Source organism: Pyrgilauda ruficollis, unplaced genomic scaffold (genome assembly GCF_017590135.1).
Source record: "Pyrgilauda ruficollis isolate IOZ18807 unplaced genomic scaffold, ASM1759013v1 scaffold351, whole genome shotgun sequence".
NCBI classification, from domain to species: Eukaryota; Metazoa; Chordata; class Aves; order Passeriformes; family Passeridae; genus Pyrgilauda; species Pyrgilauda ruficollis.
Window position 1 is genome coordinate 29,536 of NW_024524946.1, and position 24,037 is coordinate 53,572.

Here is a 24,037-nt window from a genome sequence, read left to right on the forward strand (position 1 = left end):
AACAGGAAACTGAAGTTACTCGGTCCCTGATTTCATCAGAACTTCAAGGTTTGCGTAAAGATTACAGCTGTCAGCCAGGTGAGCAGATTTCTGCATGGCTGCTTTGATGCTGAGATAATGGGGCCGACAGTCAGCAGTTAGGTCATGAAGCCCAACAGCTGGGATCCCTTGCTAATGATTGGGAAATTGAAAGAGGAATTGGGAAGGAAGGAGCAATTTGCAGCCTTTGGAAATGGCTTCTCTCAAGCGTGAGGGCAAGATATCCATTTAAGGAAGATCTTGTGAACTCCCCAGGGAAGTGGACCACTGCAGATGAAGGTATCCAGTTATTGAGAGAATTAGCAGTGCTGCAAGTTGTCTATAGTGATCTAAAAAATAATGTTCCTAAAGGTCCAGAGGATGTCTCTTGCTCAATGGCCCTGTGGAGGAAGGTGGTTCAAAGTTCCCCTGCATCATATTCCAGCAGCTTGGTAGCAATGTATTACCTGAAAATGGATATGCCAACTGTAGAGATGGAGCCAGGAAGACACTGAAACTTCGAAGAAACTTTGGGTACTTCCACATCCCTACAGACCAGCACCTCAGCTTTTAGGGGCAGCCCAAGAGATCAGTTCTCTCCTGCCCCAGTCAGAGGGAAGCCCCAAGCACAGGCCATGTAACAAACTGTTTCTTTGTGACCAGAGGGAGGACATGAGGAAGTCAGATGGTGAACCCACCTCTAAGCTGGAAACCTGTGTCAGTGAACTGAGAGGGAAGAGAGTTGTTAAGAAGGGGCTGCCTGAGAAGGCTGTCAGTGTAGTTGCTGCAGAGAGACAAGACAATCAGCGATCTCCCAGACACAAGTGAAATCACTTCCTTTGACCGTGATGAGGAGACATCTAGTGTGGCATTGCAAAGGTCAGACAGCAAGTACTCTGACCAGGAACAGGAATAGAGGGTCCCTGCCTTTGGCCAGGAGGAGGAAAGGGATGACCAGGTATACTGGACTGTGTGGGTTCAATAGCCTGGCACATCAGATCCACAGAAGTATAAAGTTTTAGTAGATACCGGTGCACAGTGTACACTGATGCCATCAGGGTACAGGGGCACAGAACCCATCTGGATCTCTGGAGTGATAGGGGGATACCAAGAATTGTCTGTATTGGAGGCTTAGGTAAGCTTAACAGGGGGCAGATGACAAAATCACCCCATTGTGACTGGCCCAGAGGCCCCGTCTCCTTGGCATGGACTACCTCAGGAGAGGGTACTTCAAGGATCCAAAAGGGTATTGATAGGCTTTTGGTGTAGCTACAATGAATATAGGGAAGGTCAAACAATTATCCACCCTGCCAGGCCTCTTAGAAGATCCCTTCATCTTGGGATTGCTGCAGGTTGAAGAGCAGCAGGAGCCAATTGCCAGGACATTGTACTGGCAGCAATATTGCACAAACGGAGACTCCCTAGCTTGCATCCGTGAGCTGATTCATCAACTGGAGAGCCAAGGAGTGATCAGCAAGACTCACTTGCATTTTAATAGTTCATATAGCTAGTGCCAAAGTCTGATGCAGGGTGTAGGTTAACAGTAGGCTATCGTGGCCTAAATGAAGTAGTGCTACCACTGAGTGCTGCTGTAACAGACATTAGAGTTCCAATATGAACTGGAGTCGAAGACAGCCAGACGGTGTGCTACAATTGACATTGCCAATGCATTTTTCTCAATTCCTTTGGATGCAGAGTGCAGGCCACAGTTTGCTTTCATTTGGAGAGGTGTCCAATACACCTGGAATTGACTGCCCCAAGTGTAAGAGCCATAACGAGAGATGTGGGACTTCAGGCGGCTCTTTAAAATGCAATTTATTGTATCCAAGATGTTACAACAGTCCAGGGTCGTGGGTGACAGAGCCTGTGCCTACAGCTGTCAGCTCTGGCTGCAGAGAAGCTTGAAATCCCTTTAGTTTTGGTTACATTGCATTATATACTTTTCTTTGCTGAGCATCTTAATACATAAGAACCAATCTATACCTTTACTTTTACCCATAGCCTATAATAACTACTATCATTACCATATTATGGTTAATACTATCCAATCACATGAGTTAGTATGTTGCAGTTTAAGCTTAAAGTTGTTTTTCAGTTTTCTTGCAGTGGAAAATTCTTAGACTCTTTTTCTACTTGCCGCATCGACATGTCTTGTTTGCCCGTGGTATCTTTCTGCTTGGTAAAAACCATCCTGTTGTTTGTGGTCAGCTTATCCTTTGCTCTAAGTAATAAAACCTCTTTCCAGTTTGACATAACCTTTGCCTTCTTAGTTGTCCAGCAAGACTGGCTCAGCAAACCTCAATCTACACTTCTATTATTCTTCTATATCAAAACTTGCTTCCATCTCTATTTCATTCTCAGATTCTACATTAAAAGATCTTTCTGCCAAGCATACATATCTGTTAAACTTTCTTGTCAGACTTTCATCCTTCCCAACATCTTCCCCGTTCTGATGAACAACAAAGATGCTAGAAACTGTCTTATTCATCATTCTCTGCACACATTGAAGTGCACAGGGTACCACTAATATAATTACAATTATCACCACTAAAACAATCAAGCCTATTTTACAAAGTTCCTTCAGCCAAAGTGAAAAGCTCCAGCCATCAAACAAACTATCTAGCCAAGATGTTTCATCTGTTGTAATTTGGTTAGCTAAATCTCTTAAGTTTTGCAGCTGTTTATGAATAGAAGCAGAATGATCAGACAAGTTCATACAACACAATCCTTCAAAATCTTCACAGCCATGCCCATGTGCTAGTAAAAGAAAGTCAATAGCAGCTCTATTTTGTAAAGTGGCATGTCTAACTCCCTCTTCATCTGTTAGCAAATCACTAATCATAGCAGAGGTGGTGTTCTGGTTTGAAAGCAAAACCAGTGAGAGACTCCAAGTCAGAAATACAATTTATTAGGAAAAGGAAAAAAACCCACAAAATACATGCAATAATACAAAAGAAAAATCACTGACAGTCAGAATACAACCTGACACCCTGTTGGTCAGGGTGTTGCTAGCAGTCCAATTGGAATGGTGGCTGCAGTCCTCCTGGAGTGGCAGATGTGGTTCTGTTGGAGCAGTGATCCTATAGAAGGGTGTAGTCTTCCTCTGAAGATCCAGTGGAAAAGACAGTTGTTCCTCTGGGAATTCAGTGGAGAAGTCATGCTGGTGTTCCAAAAATTTCAGATTATATCCAGTTAGGAATGCTTGGCTCCTCCCTCTAGGTGGACCATCTCACAATGGGATGCTGTAATTTTTACCAGTCATGCAGTGGCATTCAATAGCCCATTAACAGCAGATGTCTCCCTGGAGGGAGGATTGGTTTGTGGAAGAGATAAGGAAAACTGTGCAATTAACAGAAGATAGCTGCCACACCTCTAACAGATGGCAAATAGAATACATATTGCCTTGCAATCTAGGACAGGTGGCATTTACTTCTTTACTGAGCCAACACCCTAATTTGTTTAACTGTTTCAATGCAATTTAAGAACTTCGCTGAGGCCAAAAAAATGCTTGTAACAATTGATTTTCCAGAGTTCCAAGGGTGAAAATCACTATCGCAGTTGCCCTCAAAATGATGCCCCAAGGAAGATCTTATTTTTCTATTTTTCTTTTTGATTGCTTTTTTGACACTGGGAGCAATTATTGTAAGTTGTCCCAGGGCACAAGGGCCACCATCTAGTTTTGAGGGAATACCTTGCCAAGCCCTGTTTCCACAGATGAGCCAAATTCCTTTAGGAAATCGAATTGGAAGTTTGTTAAAATGATCTGTGTGAGGTTCATCATATGTAAGAAGCTTAATTTGATGACAGCAAGAAGTCATATTACTATAAACTGGGTGATAAGGAGTAACATTTAGATGAGGCCCATTTTTTCCTACAAAATGAAACAAATAACAAGTGTCCATAGTTAATGAGCCTAAAATTTCTAATTCTTGAAGGTCAGATTTATCAACTTTAAAATTATCAATATAAGTTTGGTGTCTTGGGCTGGGAGTTGGGGAAATGTGGTGATCATCATATGGCCAATATTTATCAAAAGTGACATTATCAAAACCTTCTGGGAAAGGCACTCCAACTAAACAAGTTGTAAAAGGTTTATCAGGGCTTGTGTTGGACAAGCAGATGGTGTCGGAACCTGCGGACTTGGCTAAAAAAACCCAAACATTTGTCTTTGGTTGAGTTACAGGTAAAGTTTCACTGCAAAAATAAAAACAAAAGGGTAAAAGCAGCATGCATAATAATACAACTCCTTTTCTTGAACTGTTTCTGGCAGACAGTTTTCTCTGGGTGATTCTGTGTAGTTCATGTTTGGGTGCCTGTTTCTTGGCTTCCACTCGCGGGGTCACTGGCTGATGTGGAAGCGTCCACGGCCTTTGATGGGTGGTATGGTTTCACGTTTTTTACTGGCAGCCACTTGAGTCCTTTATCTGTAGAAATAGATGCAAACCCCTTCCCCCTGTTATAAGATCATATGGTCCTTCTATTTGTCCTGATGCTAGATTTTTAATTAAAACTGGGGGATGCTCTTTCAGTTTTGCTTTTTTGTTGTTCATGAAATGTCTGTAAATAAGAGGATCAGGCTCTTCTACAGAACTGTTAAATTATAAACATACAAAGCCTTATTCAACCTCCTTGGAGGTGTGTCCTGGGCCCCTCCCCCTTTCTGCTGATCTAAAAATGAATTTTAGAGTTTGATGTGTTCTTTCTACCATTCCCTGACTCATGGGAGAGTAGGGAATACAAAACGTATGGTGAACACCCCAGTTATTTAAAAATGTGGCCAATTCTTGTGAAGCATATGAAGGACCATTATCAGTTTTGATTTCTTGAGGGACACCTAATGAGGAAAATGCTTGTGAAAAATGCTGGCAAACATGCTTAGCTGTTTCTCCTGTATGTACAGAAGCAAAAACTGCATTTGAAAATGTGTCAATGGAGACATGGATATTTTTAAATTTCCCAAAAGAAGGGTACTTTGTGACATCTGTTTGCCATTTCTGCAAACTTTCCAACCCCCGTGGGTTGGTTGCTCCTGTAGAAGGGATAGGTTGGACAAGCTGGCAGTCGGGGCAAGCGCATACAATGGCTTGTGCTTGCTCTAGGGAGATGTGAAAATCTCGATTGAGTGCCTGTGCATTTTGGTAAAAAAAGGCATGACTCAATTTAGCGTGTTCAGTAATGTTAGGCAAGATAGCTGCAGGAAGCACTGAAGTGGAATCTTCAATGTCTGCTGCAACCCTTTCCCCAGACTCTGCTGATGCCAATTGTCAATGCATCAGCATGTGCATTTCCTTCTGCCATAAATCCTGGGAGATCAGAATGAGCTCTGATGTGAGAAACAAAATAAGGATTATTTCTGTATAACAAAATTTGATAAAGACGGGTAAGCCAAATGTAAGAATCCGTGTCTGACGGGCTGTTCGGGTCCAATCCGGCTAGCTATGGACCCCAGCCCACACGATCTTACATAGGACAAAAGGCAAAATAACTAAATAACTAGTGCAATACAACAGCCAAAGACACAACTTGTCATTGTTAACATCCTTTAAAACAGACCCTTCAATTCTCTTAACAACATTAGCAACATATGCTGAATCAGTGACTAGGTTAAAAGGTTCTGGAAAGAGCTGAAATGCTCTTACAACTGCTGCCAATTCAACAATCTGAGGAGAACCTTCGACTTTTTGAACATCTTGTTCCCAGGCTTTAGTATCTTTATTTTGCCATGTAACTACTGCCTTGTGTGTTTGTCCTGACCCATCAGTGAAAAGAGTAACTGCATCTAAAGATTCTTCACTGATCAGGGGTTTTTCTTTGTAGCATAATTTAGCTTTGATCAATTTGTGTGCTGGATAATGAATGGAACAAACACCTGGAAAATCTAACAAGGCATACAGCAAATCTTCTGACTTTTGCATTGCCCAATCAAAATAGGATTTAGGCATAGGTAAATAGATGATTGCAAATTCTCCACCTGCTATAGAAAGAAGCCTAACTCTGCCATTGATAATAATCCGAGATATCATCTCTAAAGATGTGAAGATTGTCTTTGGTGACCTGTAAGAAAGAAAAATCCATTTGATTATTAACAAAGGATCTTTTTGAGAGGAGTCCCATTGGAAAATGAGGCCATACAGTCTCAGCGTTTCTCCTAAAACTGCAAGGAAAAAAGGTTTATCTGGAACATAGCAATGTGGTTGTCTATTTTGCAGAGCATCGGTAATTGTCTCTAAAGCCTTGCAGGCTTCAGGAGTAGGCGATCTGGAGGATGATTTCTTGGCTCCCTCGGTGGTTCTTGCTGCCGGTGGCGACTTGCCTGGCGATGAGATGCAGGTCCTGCTGCCCCTGCGGAGTCAACTTCCAACTCCCGTGCACCTTGGCCATGGAGCCCACACCAGCCCTGCCACACACCCAAGGGTGAAAGCACAGCTCTACTATTTGTCATGGACTGATCCAAACTGAACTGGAAAAACATGATGCCCCTGGACATCTACAATATATTGATAATGACATTGTGTGGGGCAATAAGGCAGAAGAAGTGTTTTAGAAAGGGAAGAAAATAATTCAGATTCTTTGGAAAACTGAGTTTGCCAAAAAGAAAAGGAAGGTCAAGGGACCTTGGGAATAAAATGGCAGGGTGGATGCTGTCATGTGCCTACAGAGGTGGTTAACAAAACTGCAACTTTTCCCACCAGCTAACAAGAAGGAAACACAAGCTTTTCTAGGCTTTGTGGGGTTCTGGAGAATGCATGTTCTAGGTTTATAGCCAGCTTCTGAGCCCTCTCTATCAAATGACCTGAAAGAAGAACCTCTTCAAGTGGGGCCTTGAGCAACAAAAGGTCTTTCATGAGACAGAGAGAAAGGGGAAGAGAGAAAGGACAGACAGAGAGGGGGGGAGAGAGAAGGGAGTGAGAGAGAAAGGAGTAGAGAGGGAATGGGAAAGAAGGGAGGAGAGAGAAAAGAGAGACAAAGAGGGATGAGTGAGGAGAAGGAGAAAAAAGTGGAAGTAGAAAGAGGGAGAGAAAAGAGGAGAGAGCAGAAGACAGTCACCACCTGTGGGATCTAACAGCATCCTCTGAGTTCTCCTTCACCCTGGACTTTGTTGTGGGGGTCCCAGAGTCATTCTTCTGGGGGTACCAAATTTACACAATCCAAGTTTTAGGTATCTGTGGGGTGATCACAATGGCATTCCTAAAACTTGGGGTGATATGTGTATGAGCAGTTGCTTCTTTTCCCACAGTCTGCCATGGTTGGAATTTCTGTCCAGATGCATTAACCAGTATGTGCTAGCCAGATCTCATCTCTGCCCAGCCTGGAATTAGCACCTTCCTGTCACAAATTCCTCCCCTCTGTGCTTATCTCAAGTTACTGTTCCTGTGGCTTTTGGCAAGTTCTCTCCACGGCCTTGACAGTGTTTGAGATGGGCAGCTGTGCCTTTCTGTCTCTCTGGGAGCCCCCCAGGAACCCCGGCCAGCCCCGACTTGGCAGACAGTGGGGGGGCAGCCCCAACACGGCCAGCAGGGGGGGACACTCTCGTGCTCTGAGGGTACTGAAGGCAGCTAGGCTATTCGCCTTTGCAGCAGAAGAGACGCTAGAGACATTGGTAGAGGATGAAAGGGCCGACTCTTAGCAGGGGTTAATCCAAGGTTTTATTTGGAACTCCTGGGAGCTCCCCACCTCAGGGGGCCTCCTGCTCAGAGTGCCTGGGAGAGGTGCCAAAATTACATTTTAAAGGAAGGTGTGAACCAAAAAGTAGATAAATTTGCTGACCAATAAAGAACTTTCAGGGGTGAAAACTTAGGGAATGGACATTTGGGATAGTGTATGGGGTAGCACTTGGGGGGCCGACCCCTGGCCTCTGACTAATCACCTGGACTGAAAGTTCTAGATAGAGAGGATGGGATGCTGAGTGATTGACAGAGAGCCAGGGCGGGGATATGGGGATGATCTCAACAAAGGAGAGGGATTACACAGGTTGAGGGACAGGGTACAATCAGGGGTAAGCCATTTGGGAAAAATAAGGGGATACAAAACCAAAACCATTACAAAGTATAAAAACACACTACAACACCTTTCAAGTCCTTACACCACCCAGCACCATCAATGTAACCCCTAAGCTATATCTCCCAGTGCCAGATCTAGATGCCTCTTGAACACCTCCAGGGATGGTGACTCTTCCACTTCCCTGGGCAACCTATTCCAATGCCTGACCACCCTAACAGTGAATTTTTTTTTTCTGGTATCTAATCTGAATCTTCCCTGTCTCAGCTTAAGGCCATTTCCTCTGGTCCTCTCGTCCTCTCACTGCAGGTATGGCAGAAGAGACTGGCCCCCACCTCACTACAACCTTCTTTCACATAATTGTACAGAGAGATGAGGTCCCCCTGAGCCTCCTCTTCTTTAGACTAAACAACCCCCGCTCCCTCAGCCATTCCTCATAAGACATGTTTTCTAGACCCTTCACGAGCCTTGTTGCCTTTCTCTGGACATGCTCCAGCACCTCAATGTCCTTTTTGAAGTGAGGGGCCCAAAACTGAATGCAGTAATCAAGGTGCGGCCTCACTAGTCCTGATGCTTATGCTATTTCTGATACAGGCCAGGATGCCATTGGCCTTCTTGGCCACACTGCTGGTTCATATTGAGCCAAGTGTCAACCAGCACTCCCTGGTCCCTTTTGCCAAACAGCCCTCAAGCCACTCTTCCCCCAGCCTGTAGCGCTGCATGGGGTTCCTGTGACTCAAGTGCAGGACCCAGCACTTTGCCTTATTGAACCTCATGCAGTTGTCCTCAGCCCATTGATTGAGTCTATCCAGATGTCACTGCAGAGTCTTCCTACCCTTGAGCAGATCAGCACTCCCACCCAACTTGGTATTGTCTGCAAATTTACTGAGGATTCACTTGACCCCTTTGTCCAGATCATCAAGAAACATGTTAAACAGGACCAGCCCCAAAACTGAGCCCTGGGGAACACAGCTAGTGACTGGCCACCAACTGGATTTAGCTCCATATACCATAACTTTCTGGGCCTGTCCATCCAGCTGGTTTTTTACCCATCTAAGAGTCCACCCATGCAAGCCACAAGCAGCCATTTTTTCTAAGAGGGTGCTGTGGGAGATGGTGTCAGATGCTTTACTGAACTCTGAATAGACTACATCCACAGCCTTTTCCTCATTACTAAGTGGGTCACTTTGTCATAGAAGGTGTCTTGGTTTAAGACAATTTAAGGTGGATGCAAATGAGTTACCTCTTTAGTTTTAATTAATCCCTTCCCACCAATAAGAAGAAACTAATACAAGTAGATATAAGTGAAAAAATAAGTTTACTAAAAAATGAAACAGCAACAGGCCAAAAATAAGTTATAGACACTAGTTGCAAAGTTGCTGAAATCCCACAGACTCCCTGTGAACAGAGAAACCCAAAATGGCAAAGTGTCTCCTTCCCCAAGAGGATGCTCGCCACGTGTATAGAGAGACAAAGGAAAAAGACAGTGGCAGCCCTCTCTCCAAGATGGCATGCTCTTCAGGTGCCTGTGTGGTCTGTGAGACAAAAGGGAGATGACAGACTAACCCTGCTCGGTGCACCCTTGCCCCTGGAAAAAAAAATACAGGAAAGTAGGAGCTTACGAAGCAGTTTAGTGGAAGATGGGAATTGCTGATGTTTGTGAGGGTCAGTGCTACTGCTTGTTGCTGCCTGCCACCCACTGGACTTTGCCGGTAGTGGCACTGCTGTTTTGGGTCTCCGCTTTCATGGCGGGGGGAAGAAAATGGACTCTCAGGCACTCATGCATGGCAGCCCAACCCCAGACCGGCTTAGACTTCACACTGCTGACAGGTGTTGCAAATTTTACTCTGAAACGGTTTTTGATCATGAAATGCAGCTTCTTGAGTTGCTACTTTTGTGAGTCCAGAAACCTGCCTGAAACCACCCCCTCCAGAGGCAAGAGAGAAACAGAAAATAAACCACAAAAGGGAGCCTCTGCCTTGAGCAAGAGCTACAAGGTGAAAGAGAGAGAGAGCCAAAATGGCAAGAGAGAGAGGGCTCCCTGCATGCTCCAACTTTTAAAAGCCCTGGGCAACCCGTGCCCCACCGTTACATTGCAGGGTCTTAAAGAGATAGTAACAATTTTGGGCACAGATAGCTATGGAATACAATAACATTTTGGATTACCCCGGACAAAGGAGATCAGGTTGGTCAAGCAGAACCTTCCTTTTGTAAATCCATGTTGGCCAGGGCCTGATCCACTCATTGTCCTGCATGTGCCATGTAGTGGCACTCAGCATCATCTCCTCCATAGCCTTGCCTGGCGCTGAAGTAAGGCTGACAGGCCTGTAGTTCCCCAGATCATCCCTCCAACCCTTCTTGTAGATGGGCATTACATTTACTAATTTCCAATTAGCTGGAACTTCTCTGGCTAACCAGGATTGCTGGTATATGATTGAGAGTGGTTTGGCGAGTTCTTTTGCCAGTTTCCTCATTACTCTGGGGTGGATCCCCTCTGGGCCCATAGACCTGTAGGTATCTAATTGGCATAGCAGGTCACTAACCATCTCCTCCTGGATTATGGGGGCTTCACTCAGCTCCCGGTCCCTACCGTCCAGCTCAGGGAGCTGGTTATCCTGAGGACAACTTGTCTTGATATTAAAGACTGAGGCAAAGAAGGCATCAAATACCTCTGCCTTTTCTTCATACTGATGCACGGACAGACGACTCTTCAACTAATTAAAGTTGAAAAGAAGAGTATTTATTGCAGCATGCTGGACACATGTGGAATCATTTCCAAATACATGTGCAAGGAATCGCAGACTCCTGCTCTCTATTTATACAGAAAAGGTTTTACATATCCAAGCGGTTTCTAAGGATACATAATACATAATCATTACCTGCCCGCTTTGTATTATAATCAGCTGAATATCCATTATCGCTGCGCAATTGTACTCCCTTAATTGGGTCTGTGGGATTTTGAAATAAGGGAGTAGGTGTATGGGAGGCAGAAAGCCGTCTTCCTCATGGTGAACTCTTCACCCATGGCCAGTTGGCAGGACTTTTTGATCTGCTGGTCACAGTCCAAGCCTCTCCTAACTGTTTGATTATTCTTAAGGCAAGGTATTTCTATGGTCTCTGCTCCTTCACAATTGCTATATCTATCCCTGTCACTCCTAGCTTCTCTTTCCTAATGTATTTGCTACTCTTTAACTAAGGTACTTGATTCTTGCCACCTATACTACTAACTTAGCTTCTTAACTAATATTAAAATCTTAACTAAAATATGCAATCTTCTACTATCCCAATTGTATTCCCAGCTGGCCCCTTGACTCATCTACAGTTTTCAATTATCCTAAATATATTTCCAGCTGACCCCTTGACTCAATACCCTGATACTACACTACCCTCTGCATTCAATAAATGGAGACTCTCCTTGACCCTCCTTTTGCTGCAAATGTATTTATAGAAACTTTTTTTTAACTGCAGCGGTCAAATCAAGTTCTAGTTGGGCTTTCGTCCTTCTCATCTTCTCCCTATATATGTCCCTCATGACATCCTTATAGTCCTTCCAAGTTATCTGTCTCTCCCTCCAGAGATGATAGATTATTTTTTTTTTCCCCTAAGTTCCAGCCTAAATTTTCTGTTTAACCAGGCTGGTCTTTCCCCAACAACTTGTCTTTCTACACATGGGGACAACCTGCTCCTGAATATTTAACAATTCCTTTTAAAGCACATCTAGCCTTCCTGGACACCTTTGCCCTTCAGGACTGACTCCCCAGGTACTCTGTCAATAAATGTCCTAAACAGGCCAAAGACTGCCCACCAGAATTCCAAGGTGGAATTTGGCAGACTTGTTAGGGACTGTCTGTGCTGAATACAATATTGTATGTAAGCCAATGAACTTTTTTAATAGCTTTGTTTCATCTATATTACACCTAAGCTTGTCAAATCAGGCTTTCCTATTACTGTTGTCTTTGAGACCCTCTCTGAACTAGTTCCAAAGGTTTGGTATGTTTCCCTCCCAGCTGTTCTTGAACCTTAGGTGTATCAGGAAGACAATAACTGGTATGAGAGGAAGGATTCTGTTCTTTCATCCATCAATTCATTGATCCTTTTCTCAAAGTTAGTGTCAGTGGAGTGTAATGGGACAGTGTCTTCACAGGAGCTTCACCAGTGATGAACCAAAAAAAAAAAACCACAAAAAACCCCAACCAAACAAACAAAAACTAATTCGTATACAAGGTACAGATCTTTAATCTGCAGACTTCATCCTGTTTTCGCAGGCAAATTTTACAAAAGCAGCTATGAGCAATGTTAATGCATTGGCATTTGCCCATTTGTTGTGAGAAAATAGGATTCTATAAATCTAGTGGTCATTTCTTACTGCTCTAACTCTTGTTTTGATAGCTTGGTGTAGCTCTCAAAGCAAATTCTGCACCTCTTTTCTACCCCCCTGACAAAGTTAGTAAGTCAAGGTAGTAAGTCCTGTAAATGTTAGGCTGGTATAAAGGTGTTTGTGTCCCTATGCTAAGTAACTTCTCCAGTTCAAGTGAAAACCTGATCATATTTTTTGTTGCATTTTTCTTGTTTAGTCTTTCAGTGAAAATGTGAGTAAAAACAAATGTCAGGCTCACATCTATAGGGAAGATTTTGCATAACAATTCTAGAATTTGAAGACTTTCATCTCCTACTTTAAAACAGATAAATGGGGTACTGTCATGGTTTACTAAAATTATTTTTTTGTTTCAGTCACAGCTCCAGCACTACAAATGCCTCAGAAAATGTAGGAGTAGACAGATTAAATGGAAGAAATACTTGTGATTATAGGATGCAGGAAAAAAACCAAATGGAGATGATTGCCTTGAATGTGGAGTTGGCAAACTTCTTAGTGGCTGTAGATTCTAAAAGATATGAAAGATTCAGTAGAAATGTTAGTGGCTCAGTGTAATATTTCACAAACAAGCAAGTTGAATCTCCAAGACCATTCTGTAATGATTTCTGTCTAATGTGGGCTTTGACAAGCATGATGCTATTTGCATTTCAGGTTTTATTTGCCATTTCTCTAATGCTACCACTTCAGGTAAAGAGGAGGCTGTCAACTGAACTTGGTGCCTTTTAAGCTCCTTTACAGTTCTGCTTTCTGAGACTGAAGAAGAAGAAAATTATATTTAGCAACTTTTGTATAGAGTTTCTGGTACTTCATATGTAAATATCTTTGAAGTGGTTCTGATGTGCCATTCACAAACCTGGGAATTGTGTGGAAGAACAGTAATTGGCATGGCCCAGTGCTGGGGAATGTCCTAGCTGCTTTCTAGCATAAATGATCACGTTCCAGGGCATGGGAATATTTCCAGACAAGACTTAACTTATGAGTACAGGTGTTAATCCTTGATTCTCCTAAATTCTTTATGGAATAAGGAATAGAAAGGACTCTTCACAAGGGGTTTTGGATGCTTTGGATGTAGGTTTAGGAAAGAATGCATCCTATTTATTTTGGGACAGTAATTCTGTACTCCTGTTTCCCTTTCAGAGGGTTTTAGTGGTTGCTTACAGTGGTTGTTTAAACATCTTTCAGAATGCAGTCACCTTTCCAGCACCACCTTTCTGGGATGAATAGATGTGTTTGCCCTCTGTCAGGCTATTGCTTGCATATGAATGAACATATTGTGGTCTTTCATGGAAGTGCTGTGCATGAAGTATTGATTTGCAGAAGCAAACAAACTCCACAACTTTTGTGAAAATTGTAAAGCCGATATGTTTATTACAGCGCTGGACGCATGTGGGAAGGTCCCCTAAAATGACATGCGTACCTCCGGGAACTCCAGATCCTTTTTTATCTCCCTCTCAAATACATTTGCATGCAATTTCACAACAAGTTCATACATATTCATTCTACTGATTTTGCGTGACATTTGCCACTAATTTTTTCTTTATCAGAAAGAATTCCTGGGTCATTTTGACCCTGCTTTCTGTAGCAGCCTCTCTGTCGGTTTCAGAGTTCAAGGGGGCCCTCCCCCTTATCTCTGTCCTTCAGCTGCAGCAGTTTCTTCGAGCATAGGTTTTTTGCGAGAACAGGCAGTCAGACTAAACAGCTATGTTTGCAAGCTACAGAATTAATTCAAAGATGTATATTTCACCTAAATCAAAATGGATTTCTACTCTGGAAAATTTCCACTCTGTCTCAGTATGCTTTTTAGGGTTGTGAGGAATTTCATTCTGATTTAGTGTGTATGTGTGTGAATATTAAGAGGCCTTGTTTACCGTCTGGGTGATATAGTGGGGGGACAGTCTTGCATCTCAGGTAATGGATCTTTCATGTAAGCAGGAGAGTGGAGAGACCACTATTTCCTCAGATGTTTCTTCCAGTGAACAGTAAAAGCTATTTTGAGCTGACTTTATTGATCCTATGGGTTAATTTCCTGTAGGCTCTTCTGTGTTTGATTGTGGATTATTGGAGTTGAGTATAGTTGTAGTGTAGATGAACCAGTAAAAAATTTCTATTAATCCTAACTCTAAGCAGACACATTCTGGAAGATAGCATGTCATGTAAGCTGCTGTATGCTAGAGCAGTTTTGCTCTAACTTCTAACTGTTCGCTGTTTCTGTACCTCCTGGCCTGCCTTCCCTCTATGGTGTCCTAAGCTTCATTGTAACCTATGACTGTTGCAGTCACTTCAGGATACCATTTGTTTTTCTGTAGGTTATGAAATATGCTGTCAGCTTTGATAGTTTGAATATTTATAGAGAGAAGAGGTTAGCAGTATAAAATACTGTTCCTATTCATCATGCTTTGTCAGGAACTGAAATTTTTGCTTTTGTATGTGCTATCTTAAGTCTTGTGCAGCAAATGTGTGGCATGCCATGCTTTCACCAGTGACGCACCCCACAATTTTGGGAATGTGTAATCTGTAATAATGTCAGCTTTGGAGCACTGCTTTGTATAAAGGATCTATTGCTCAAAGGTAATGAGCTGACTGTGTCAATTAATATGCAGCAGGCTTTGTGTCTGCTGATTGTTCTTCTCATTTAATGTGTGTAATGGTCTGTCTTACAAGCAGCAGTGGTTAATATTTAAGGACACAGTACAGTGTTGGAATGTTCCCTGGCATCCCACAGGTGCCTTATGTGTTTTCAGGGCAACTATTTCAATCACTACGCAGCTTCTGGCAGTCTACCATCCTAGAGACATCTTAGGAATGTGAAAAAGAGAGGCTGTATGCTCTGCTGATATAGTGATGCTCAGGATCCCTCTTTGCCCACTTTCTAGAGATCTGTGATGCTGCCTGTGTCTGAGATAGATGTAACTCATTCAGGAGAGTTGGCTCTTTTGAAGAGCTGGATCTAAATCAGAGAATAGGCCTTCTTGTCTGACACTGCTGCTCTCTACTAGACAAATGTTCTCTATTACAGTATTTTACTTGTGTCCGTAATCAGTAAAATGTCAAAGGCCATATTTTTTGTAACAATTTTATTTGTGATAAATGCAGGCTGCTGTCCAAGTATAGTCTTATTCCTGATTTGTAGTGCTCATGTAGCTCTACAGTGAATAGAAGTGATCTAGATGAAAAGTAACTATCAAAAGTTAAATTTTCTGCCATGTATGTTCTGTGGTCAGATAGCCAGTTGATTGATTTGGGTTGCTGCTCAATTGCATGAACATTTCAGCCTCCCTGGAATGGCAATAAAAGTGAGGTGTTTGGGACAAGCAAGAAGGGGACAAGAACCAATAATTCCCTTCATCAGTAGCCCACACTTATGTTTATGTCTTCTTGTTTCATAACACTACTGAATTTTCCCTGTGTAGAGAGGGGAAATAAAAATACCTACTTCACTTCTCTTCCCTTAAGCACTCAATCCAAACTTGTGACTGTATCAGCTAAGTTTAGTAGTTTAAATCACAACACCTATATTTAAAACCAGGAGTTTGGTGAACTTGGATTCTTTTTTTTCTGTTGTAACTTTTCAGAGGCTATTTATTTTAAAGGGACTGTAGCAGACAGTCAAACTTCAGGCTCTGTAATTAGGAAATAGAGATGTAAGTTGCTTTTGAACCAAATTCTCATAATTTCTGAGGTGTGAAGTCTAGTTGTATGTCACTTATATAAAAATAAACTGTCCATTTTTAGTGATCACAGAGCAAGTCTGTGATAGAGTTGAGCTGGACTGAAGGCTCCTTTTTCTTTACTGTTGCGATCTTGTCCTTGAACCAGTTTGGTAAAAAATTAGTTGTCCCTCTTTTCCTCCTTCTTGATGTAGCAATTAAAGGTTTGTTATCCTGTAGTTGAATCATAAAATGCTATACTGTAAAATTGTGTTAAACATTCTGTGTTTTGTATAATGTGGAAAAGAATATTTAGTTCTTTAATAAAGGAGAGTACAGAAAACAGAAGTATTAGCTACGATGTGCTTTTCTTTAAAGTCTGAATTTTCCTCTTTTGGGGAAAGCAGCAAGTTAGTATGTGTATGGAGAATGAGATTAGTGCTTAAGTGGTGGTACCTGAAAGTTAGATTGTGACATTCAGTTTCAGATATACATGGCATTTGTTTGAAGTCTTAGGGAAGCTTATGTGTAAAAACAAGCAAAAAAACCCCAAGAAACAAACCCAGAAACTACCCTTTAAAACGAAATTTTTTAAGAGCTAGGCTGAAGAAGTTTAGCCTGTTTTAAGTAATGTTACAACTGTATTGACTACTTAAAAGCAGAGAACTTGTTCAACTTTTAAAAACATTTATCATTTACCTTGAATCACTTGTTCCATTTTGATAGCCTCCTTCATATAGAAAATACAGCATGCAATGTCAGTCTAAATGCAAGTCAAACAATGCTCTATCTTCTATGTGAAAGGAAGTATTCTGTATGTTTTTCCATGTTTGGCACCATAGTGTTTTGAATAACCATGTTCCATATTCATATCAATTTTTTGTTTTTGTTTTCAATTTATTATGCACAGCACTTGTTCTGAAATTTGGGGACTGAGTACACCAAACACGATAGATCAGTGGGATACAACAGGCCTTTACAGCTTCTCTGAACAAACCAGGTGAATATTCTGCCCTCTTGCATCATAGAAATCTTGTGGGAGGGATTGGCTTTGGAGGGTCTGTAATGGGACACTTTAGCTGTAAAATAGACTAAAATGCTTCCTAGGCCTCTCATGGTACAGCATTTTAAGATATTTGCTTGCCAGTGTAAAAATCCAAGTGTTATCAGCTGATGTTTTGACCAATTAAATTCTAATTCTGCAATATTGATTTTTCATGACAGTGCTATTGAAAGAATGGGAAGACTTGCTAAATGCAAGCTCTAATATGATTTGGTATTTACATTAACAAAGTTGGGAAGCTTGATTCTTTAGGCCTAATCTTACAAAGTATTTAAACTGCTTTGTATGTCACAAGCTTTCAGTTAAATCTTGCTAATTGGCTCAGATATGAGCTACTAAAGAATTGTTTGTAAATTCTTCAGTAGTTAATGGCAGGCAAATTCTAAACAGGGTCTTTATTTTTTCATGTCACATTACTTGATTTCTGTATTGAGGTTTGTCTCCCATCCCATAACAATCATAAACATCTGCATTTGTGTAAGCATATGCAGTCTGTCTTAAAACTAGCAAAATTATTTCAGCTGGTAGTAAGGCAGATGAAGTCAAGAAGATAAACTGTACAGTCCTTAAAAGATGTGCATTCATGCTTTTTGCATTGCAGTTATACTGCCATGTGGAGCCCTTGGGCAGCTGACTGCTTATAGGCTTATTTGCAGTCCTGTGGGAATTCTTAAACTTAAAGCCATAAAGCATCTATGCCACAGCAAAGCTTTGAGGATTAGTAGTGGAAGGGACCATTAAGTGTGTGATTTTTTTTTTAACAACTCTCTTCTGCATTTAAAAAAATATATGAAGCAATCATCCTAAATACTTGGTTGGAGGTAAAGTGGCTTTTAATGAATTCTAAATTTAACTGCCAATGATTAGAGCAACTCAAATACAAGTTAAGAGACTACTGATATGATCATTTTTATCACATTTGAAGCTTTTCAACAAGAGTATAAATGTCACTAGCAGTATCAATCCACTGAATTCTGAGAATGAATAAACTACCCATCCCATGTGTGTGCACTCTTGCTTAAGTGGCTAAGAGCATGCAGTCTGTAAAAACTTTGTAACATCTTTTCCCTCCAGATCTCTCGATGGCCGTCTACAGGTATCTCATCGTAAAGGATTGCCGCATGTTATTTACTGTCGTTTGTGGCGTTGGCCAGATCTTCACAGTCACCATGAACTTAAAGCAATTGAAAACTGTGAATATGCTTTTAATCTTAAAAAGGATGAAGTATGTGTAAACCCTTACCACTACCAGAGGGTGGAGACACCAGGTAGGAAGACTACTTCTGACTTTGTATAGCATCTGTATGCACTTGATCAGCATGTTATAAGTGAAAAAGAGAAAAATGCTTTCTCTTGCCAAAAGTACAAGATTCTTAGAGATACAGCTTTTGAAAAAACCACCCCTGATAGTTTTTAGTAGTGAAGTTACTGAAAAATCTTTATGAATGTGGAGATACCTTTACACTGATAAACATTTCCAGGACCATTAGTAGTTTCCAGATGGCTAAATATGACCCAGACTTAAAAGGAGAACAGAGATTATTCACCTTTGCTAATGTGAAATAGTCTTACTCAAGAGGCACTTCAGGAATCTGTTTCTACCACTAGCAGTACAATCGTAATACTAGCAGTACTGAGATTCAGAAAATTTCAAAACATCTGAAGAAATTGTTAGATGGTTTAGATAGATATTTTTTCCTTTTAGCTCACAGAAGCGTACATTTTGAGGGTCTTACCAATGCTTTGAATTTTGCTTTTCCAGTCTTGCCTCCTGTACTAGTGCCACGGCACACTGAGATTCTAACAGAACTGCCGCCTCTTGATGACTATACCCATTCCATTCCTGAAAACACTAACTTTCCAGCTGGAATTGAACCACAGAGCAATTACATACCAGGTATTTTCTTAACTTTCACTGTAAACAGTATGTTTGACATTGTGCCACTGAAAAAAAGATGGTAATTTTATGCTCCTAAGTGATCAAATTAATTGCAAGATGTGCCAATAAGTTAGATCTAGTTGATTTTGTGTATTAGTTCCAATGGAAATACCTGAACATTGCTGTTTGCAGAACACGATCCTGTGTGAAACTTTATTGCTTACTTGGTTTCAGTAGCTTATTTAAGATTCAGAATGCTAATGAGTGATAAATAGACCTTTGTCTTATGCTTTCAATCTGTTTTACAAGCATATGGGGGTTGCCAAATGCTGTGTGTTGGAGATTGAGCAGCAGTTTACTACTCAATCTCACCACATGTAGTTTGTGGAGAAAACTTTAAGTTGCAAATCAGTGACTTAGTGTTTTGATCTGTAGTCCACAATTGATCAAGGTCTGCTTTGTGTATTTGTTACTATTATGTGCACAGTTTTGTCTTTTTAGTATGAAAGAGCAACCTAACATTATTGAAATCAAAGAATTCCGTCTTCCCCTTCTTTGCCCCTTTCCCCACCCCAAGACTAACCTGCTACAGTGCACCCGAAACTTGGTACTATTACTGAAACATAAAATCAGTGAACTTTGTTTCCTGCCCCAACTTTGTGTTTCCTATCCCTTCAGGAAGTTGCCTGGAGTGTAAAACCAAGTAAAGCTGAAGTTTTCTCATAAATGTTTAATGCAGCTATGTTATGAACAAGCTGAAAATTCAGATCTAGACTCTCTTGAAGAATAAAATTACTTGAAACTCAAAGATGTGCAATATAGAAATTGTATCTATGTGTCTTAAACAGGTTATTGCTTGTGTTTTCTTTAAATGTATCCAAGAATTGAAATGGCATTAAAAAATGCAATAAATCTGTTTAATCTGGGCCATGTTTGTTGCCACCTAGGGACAGCAGATCTTTAAAGAGCAATTTAAGGGGATAGAAATTAGTGCTGCTTTCCTAACTGATAAATGCCTTTTTTGACTCAGTCTGAGGGCTTTTGATACCTTTTCCTAACAACTTACTGGAAAGCTGCCATTTGCAAATCCAGTGCTATGGAAATGAGCTAAAGCAGCTAGGTAGTTATTTGCAGGAAGTATGTTCAAGGTGATTGTGGGTATTCACATGATTTTCAAATGTTTGTGCAGCTAACCACACCTTGCCTCCTTGTCACTGACACCCTCCTGTTGTATTCATGGCATCTTACTTTATTTGACCTTGCTGACTTAATCTTGAACACTTAGCTAGGTTCTGATAAGTCTTGTGTGTCTTGACAGCCTACTTCAGAGAACCATTTTCTTTAGCAGTAGGACAAACTAAGACTGTGGTAGCTTTGCACCACAATACTGTCTCAGTACATGGTCTACAGAGAGGTTGGTTTCACTTACAGCTGGGAAGATGGCAGTCGTGAAGGTGCAGGATGGCTGTTGGGGCTGTATGTTCCATTAATACTACTACGTAGAGGAAATCTCTATTCAGACAGAGATTAGTTATGGAAAATAATCTATGCCAAAGACTCTAGATTAGCAACTGGAAACAGGAGGTGTGGGTTGGATTGGAAATGGTTATTGACCTTTTACCATGGCTGTGGCCTTAAATATAATGAATGATTTGGAGAAGGGTGGAGTCCACTTTATCACAATGAATTCAATAAAAATGTTCAAAATTAGTATGATTTTTGTTATCATAATTCTTGATAGTGAAGATTTCCTTTAATCATCCTTTTAAATTCTCGTTTGAATTTTGTCACATCTATATTTAGGTCACTAGTTTTACAGAGTGAACCAAGGATAATTTTTTTGGTTAATTTTTTTTAATCAACTGACTTAATTAGTTTCCTGTCACTGACTTCCTTCTGACCTTAATATATTGCTGTAAATCTCAGACATGATATTTGATATAATTTGATTTTAATTCTTAGGCAAAAAGTTCTTAATTTCTGCTGTTTGATAATAATGTAATTAAATGTACTTAATCCCTCAGATGTCTCAGAGACAATTCTAAGGTGACTGTAGACATAGTTAGCTTCAAACACTTTCACTAAAGCAATCCAGGTTTTGCCTTTAATATATAGAATCATAGAATATCCTGAGTTGGAAGGGACCCACAAGGTTCATTGAAGTCCAATTCCATATAGGAAAAGACATTTGCCCAGTTCAAAGAAAATTATTTCCTGAAAGGCAGTTGGTTAACTTATCTGGATTACAAAGTACCTTTTGAATAGGGAAAAAGAACATGCATACGCTTCTGGGGTTTGAAGATATTTCTGTTGAATTAGGCAAAGTTTCTAGTATCAGAATGCTTCAAACTTGTTTCTGAGTTTGCTTTGGTTACTGAAACTCCATCTTTAAAGAAAGCTAGTTAAAAGAATAGATGATTGTTTTAATAGAGCTTGGAAGTAATAATGATAATAGAGCTCGTGCAGTGTAACTAGTTAAATAATATAGTTATTATTGAGTGAAATTTTTAGATAATGAAGGAAAATGGATTTGGGAATTGAACTGAAAAGTAACCTTCAAATCTATAAGGCATGGGAGGGTATCTGATCTGATGGTTATAGTACATTAAGACAGCTCACGTGTTGGTTTTTTTTTTTTTTTTTTGGGCAAGTCACCAGATGAGGGGTTTTTTAAATTTGTAATTCTACTAAATGTGAAAGCTGTTGATCATAATTACAAAACTGTTACTTATTCTAGTGAAAGTATCTTGTCTTAAATGGAAAATACAAGTATTAACACATTTGAACAGTTGACTGGCATAAAAGAGATTATACATTTTGCATAGACAATTAAGGCAGGTAATGTGTTTGAAGACCTACTGGAAGGAGAAAGGGATGGCAAAATGACATTCTAATAAAGTATTTAGGTCTCGAATAAAGCTCATGAGGGCTTGAGAACAAAAACTCAAAATGCTAAATCATACAAATTTCCTCAGTCATTGAACCATTAGGTGTTTTGTTGGGTTTTTTCTTACAGAAACACCACCTCCAGGATATATCAGTGAAGATGGAGAAACAAATGACCAGCAGTTGAACCAAAGCATGGATACAGGTAACTACTCTCAAAACTTGGGATCACTAGCTGTGATCCCTCTGCATAGCAACATGAATTTAGCCTAAAAGATGATGGCAGTTTTCCTCTGTACAACCTGGTGTTTTCTGTTTAAAATATCACTTTCAGTAATTAGTGAACAAATTGATATTTTGTTAGGGGAATGCTTTTAAAACATTCTGTGCCATATTAAGTACATTACATTTTTTTTGTAATAAAAACATACAGGTCTAATTAAGTCTTCATCAGATTTTAATAGCTGATTCTTTTTAACCATCCCCAACTTTACCTTCTGGAAACAGGTTCGTTGAAGCAATGTCTGTTGGCCTAAACAAGTTACAGACTGAATTTTGAGAACCTGTCTCTTACCTCTGGCATCTTATCACTTCTGCCATGTTTCAAATCAATTCTTGTATGGAAGGGTCTATGGAAAGAATAGTAGAAATATTAAGCATCTGTGCCTTTGTATGAAAGAGTTTCTAGATAATGTGGTTGGCTTTAGACTTTGTCAAAAAACAGTTAATGTGCTGGATAAGAACATCCTGCTATCTGCTGGCAGACTTGAATGTATTTGGTTAGCTAATGTTAGCAATCTTTTTCAGTTAGTTGGAATCAACTGCACCAGTTTCCAAAAGAACTGCAATATTTTCCCACTATGTGATAATGGCTACCTTAATTAAAAAAGCTTGATATCAGCAATCATTGTAGGAATGATTCTGTGCAAAGCCTCTTTGTATTTTGTCTACAAGTGCACAAATTGTGTTGGAGAGTTCATGTTTTTCTAAATTTTTTCCTTCCTCCTTCCAGGAAAGAATAATCTCAAATGAGGAAATCCAGGTTGTTCTTCTAAAGATAAACCCTCTCCTTTGAGAATAGAGGCAATATCTTGCTTGTCTCGTCCACTTTTTCTTAGCTTTTTTTCCACTGAATTTGAGAAGAAGTCACTACATTCTTACTGGGCTGAAGCACCTCTCTTATGAAGACAGGCTGAGAGTTGGGGTTGCCAGCCTGGAGAAGTCTCCAGGGAGACCTTAGGGCACCTTCCAGTACTTAAAGGGGCTACAGGAGAGCTGGAGAGGGACTTTGGACAAGGGCATGGAGTGATAGGACAAGGGGGAATGGCTTCAGACTGATAGAGAATAGGGTTAGATGGGATACTGGGAAGAAATTCTTTCCTGTGAAGGTGGTGAGGTACTGGCACAGGTTGTCCAGAGAAGCTGTGTCTGCCCCATCCCTGGAAGTGTTCAAGGTCAGGTTGGATGGGGCTTTAAGTAACTTGGTCTAGTGGAAGGTGTCCTTGCCCATGGCAGGGGGATTGGAACTAGATGATCTTGAAGGTCCCTTCCAATCCAAACCATTCTATGATTCTGTGACAAGCACATAAATAAAGTTATGTTCACAGATTGTGCATGAAGTGAAAGCTCTGCCAAATACAACACCAAGATGTTAATTAGGTTTATGAGGAGGGGTCGGGTCCATGAGTCTGGAAAATTAAATGCAGTCTTAATTCACAATAAGTGTGTGATATGCTGGAAAAGTGGTGTTAGTATTTCTGAAGTTTCTTATTCTGAAGAATTTAAATGTAAAACTATATCTAGATAATGGTTATTCCTACTTATCTGAAATAACGAGAATCATTTGCTCTCAAACAATCTGTATTGCTTCAACAGGATCTCCAGCAGAGCTGTCTCCTAGTAGTCTTTCTCCAGTTAATCATAGCCTGGGTAAGCTGGAAATTCTTGTAATTGTTTCTCTGTGTGATGACTCTTATTTATGTATATATTACATTAAAACTGAAAACGTACTTAAAAAAATTAAGAACTGTATTAGGAGGAGACTATTAGGTTTGTTTCCTGATGATAAATATAATAGGGCTGGGTAAATAACTTCTTAACTACTACTCTATTTCTGTAACTGTTAAGTTCCTAGCAAAGAGAAAGAATAATATGGTTGTGTGTGCAGGACT

The 24,037-nt window shown here is 40.5% G+C and overlaps 1 protein-coding gene across 7 annotated transcripts in view; it reads left to right on the plus strand.

Moving 5' to 3' along the window:
- The window catches only part of LOC121357871 (mothers against decapentaplegic homolog 2), a 76,754-nt gene that overhangs the window by 20,904 nt on the left and 31,813 nt on the right, over positions 1-24,037 (plus strand). For all 7 annotated transcript variants that reach the window (XM_041475562.1, XM_041475560.1, XM_041475559.1 and 4 more), the window contains exons 2-6: positions 16,949-17,038; positions 18,176-18,369; positions 18,864-18,998; positions 21,997-22,071; positions 23,742-23,795. In XM_041475562.1, coding sequence (XP_041331496.1) covers positions 16,949-17,038; positions 18,176-18,369; positions 18,864-18,998; positions 21,997-22,071; positions 23,742-23,795 — 548 coding nt within the window. The remainder of the gene's footprint in view (positions 1-16,948; positions 17,039-18,175; positions 18,370-18,863; positions 18,999-21,996; positions 22,072-23,741; positions 23,796-24,037) is intronic.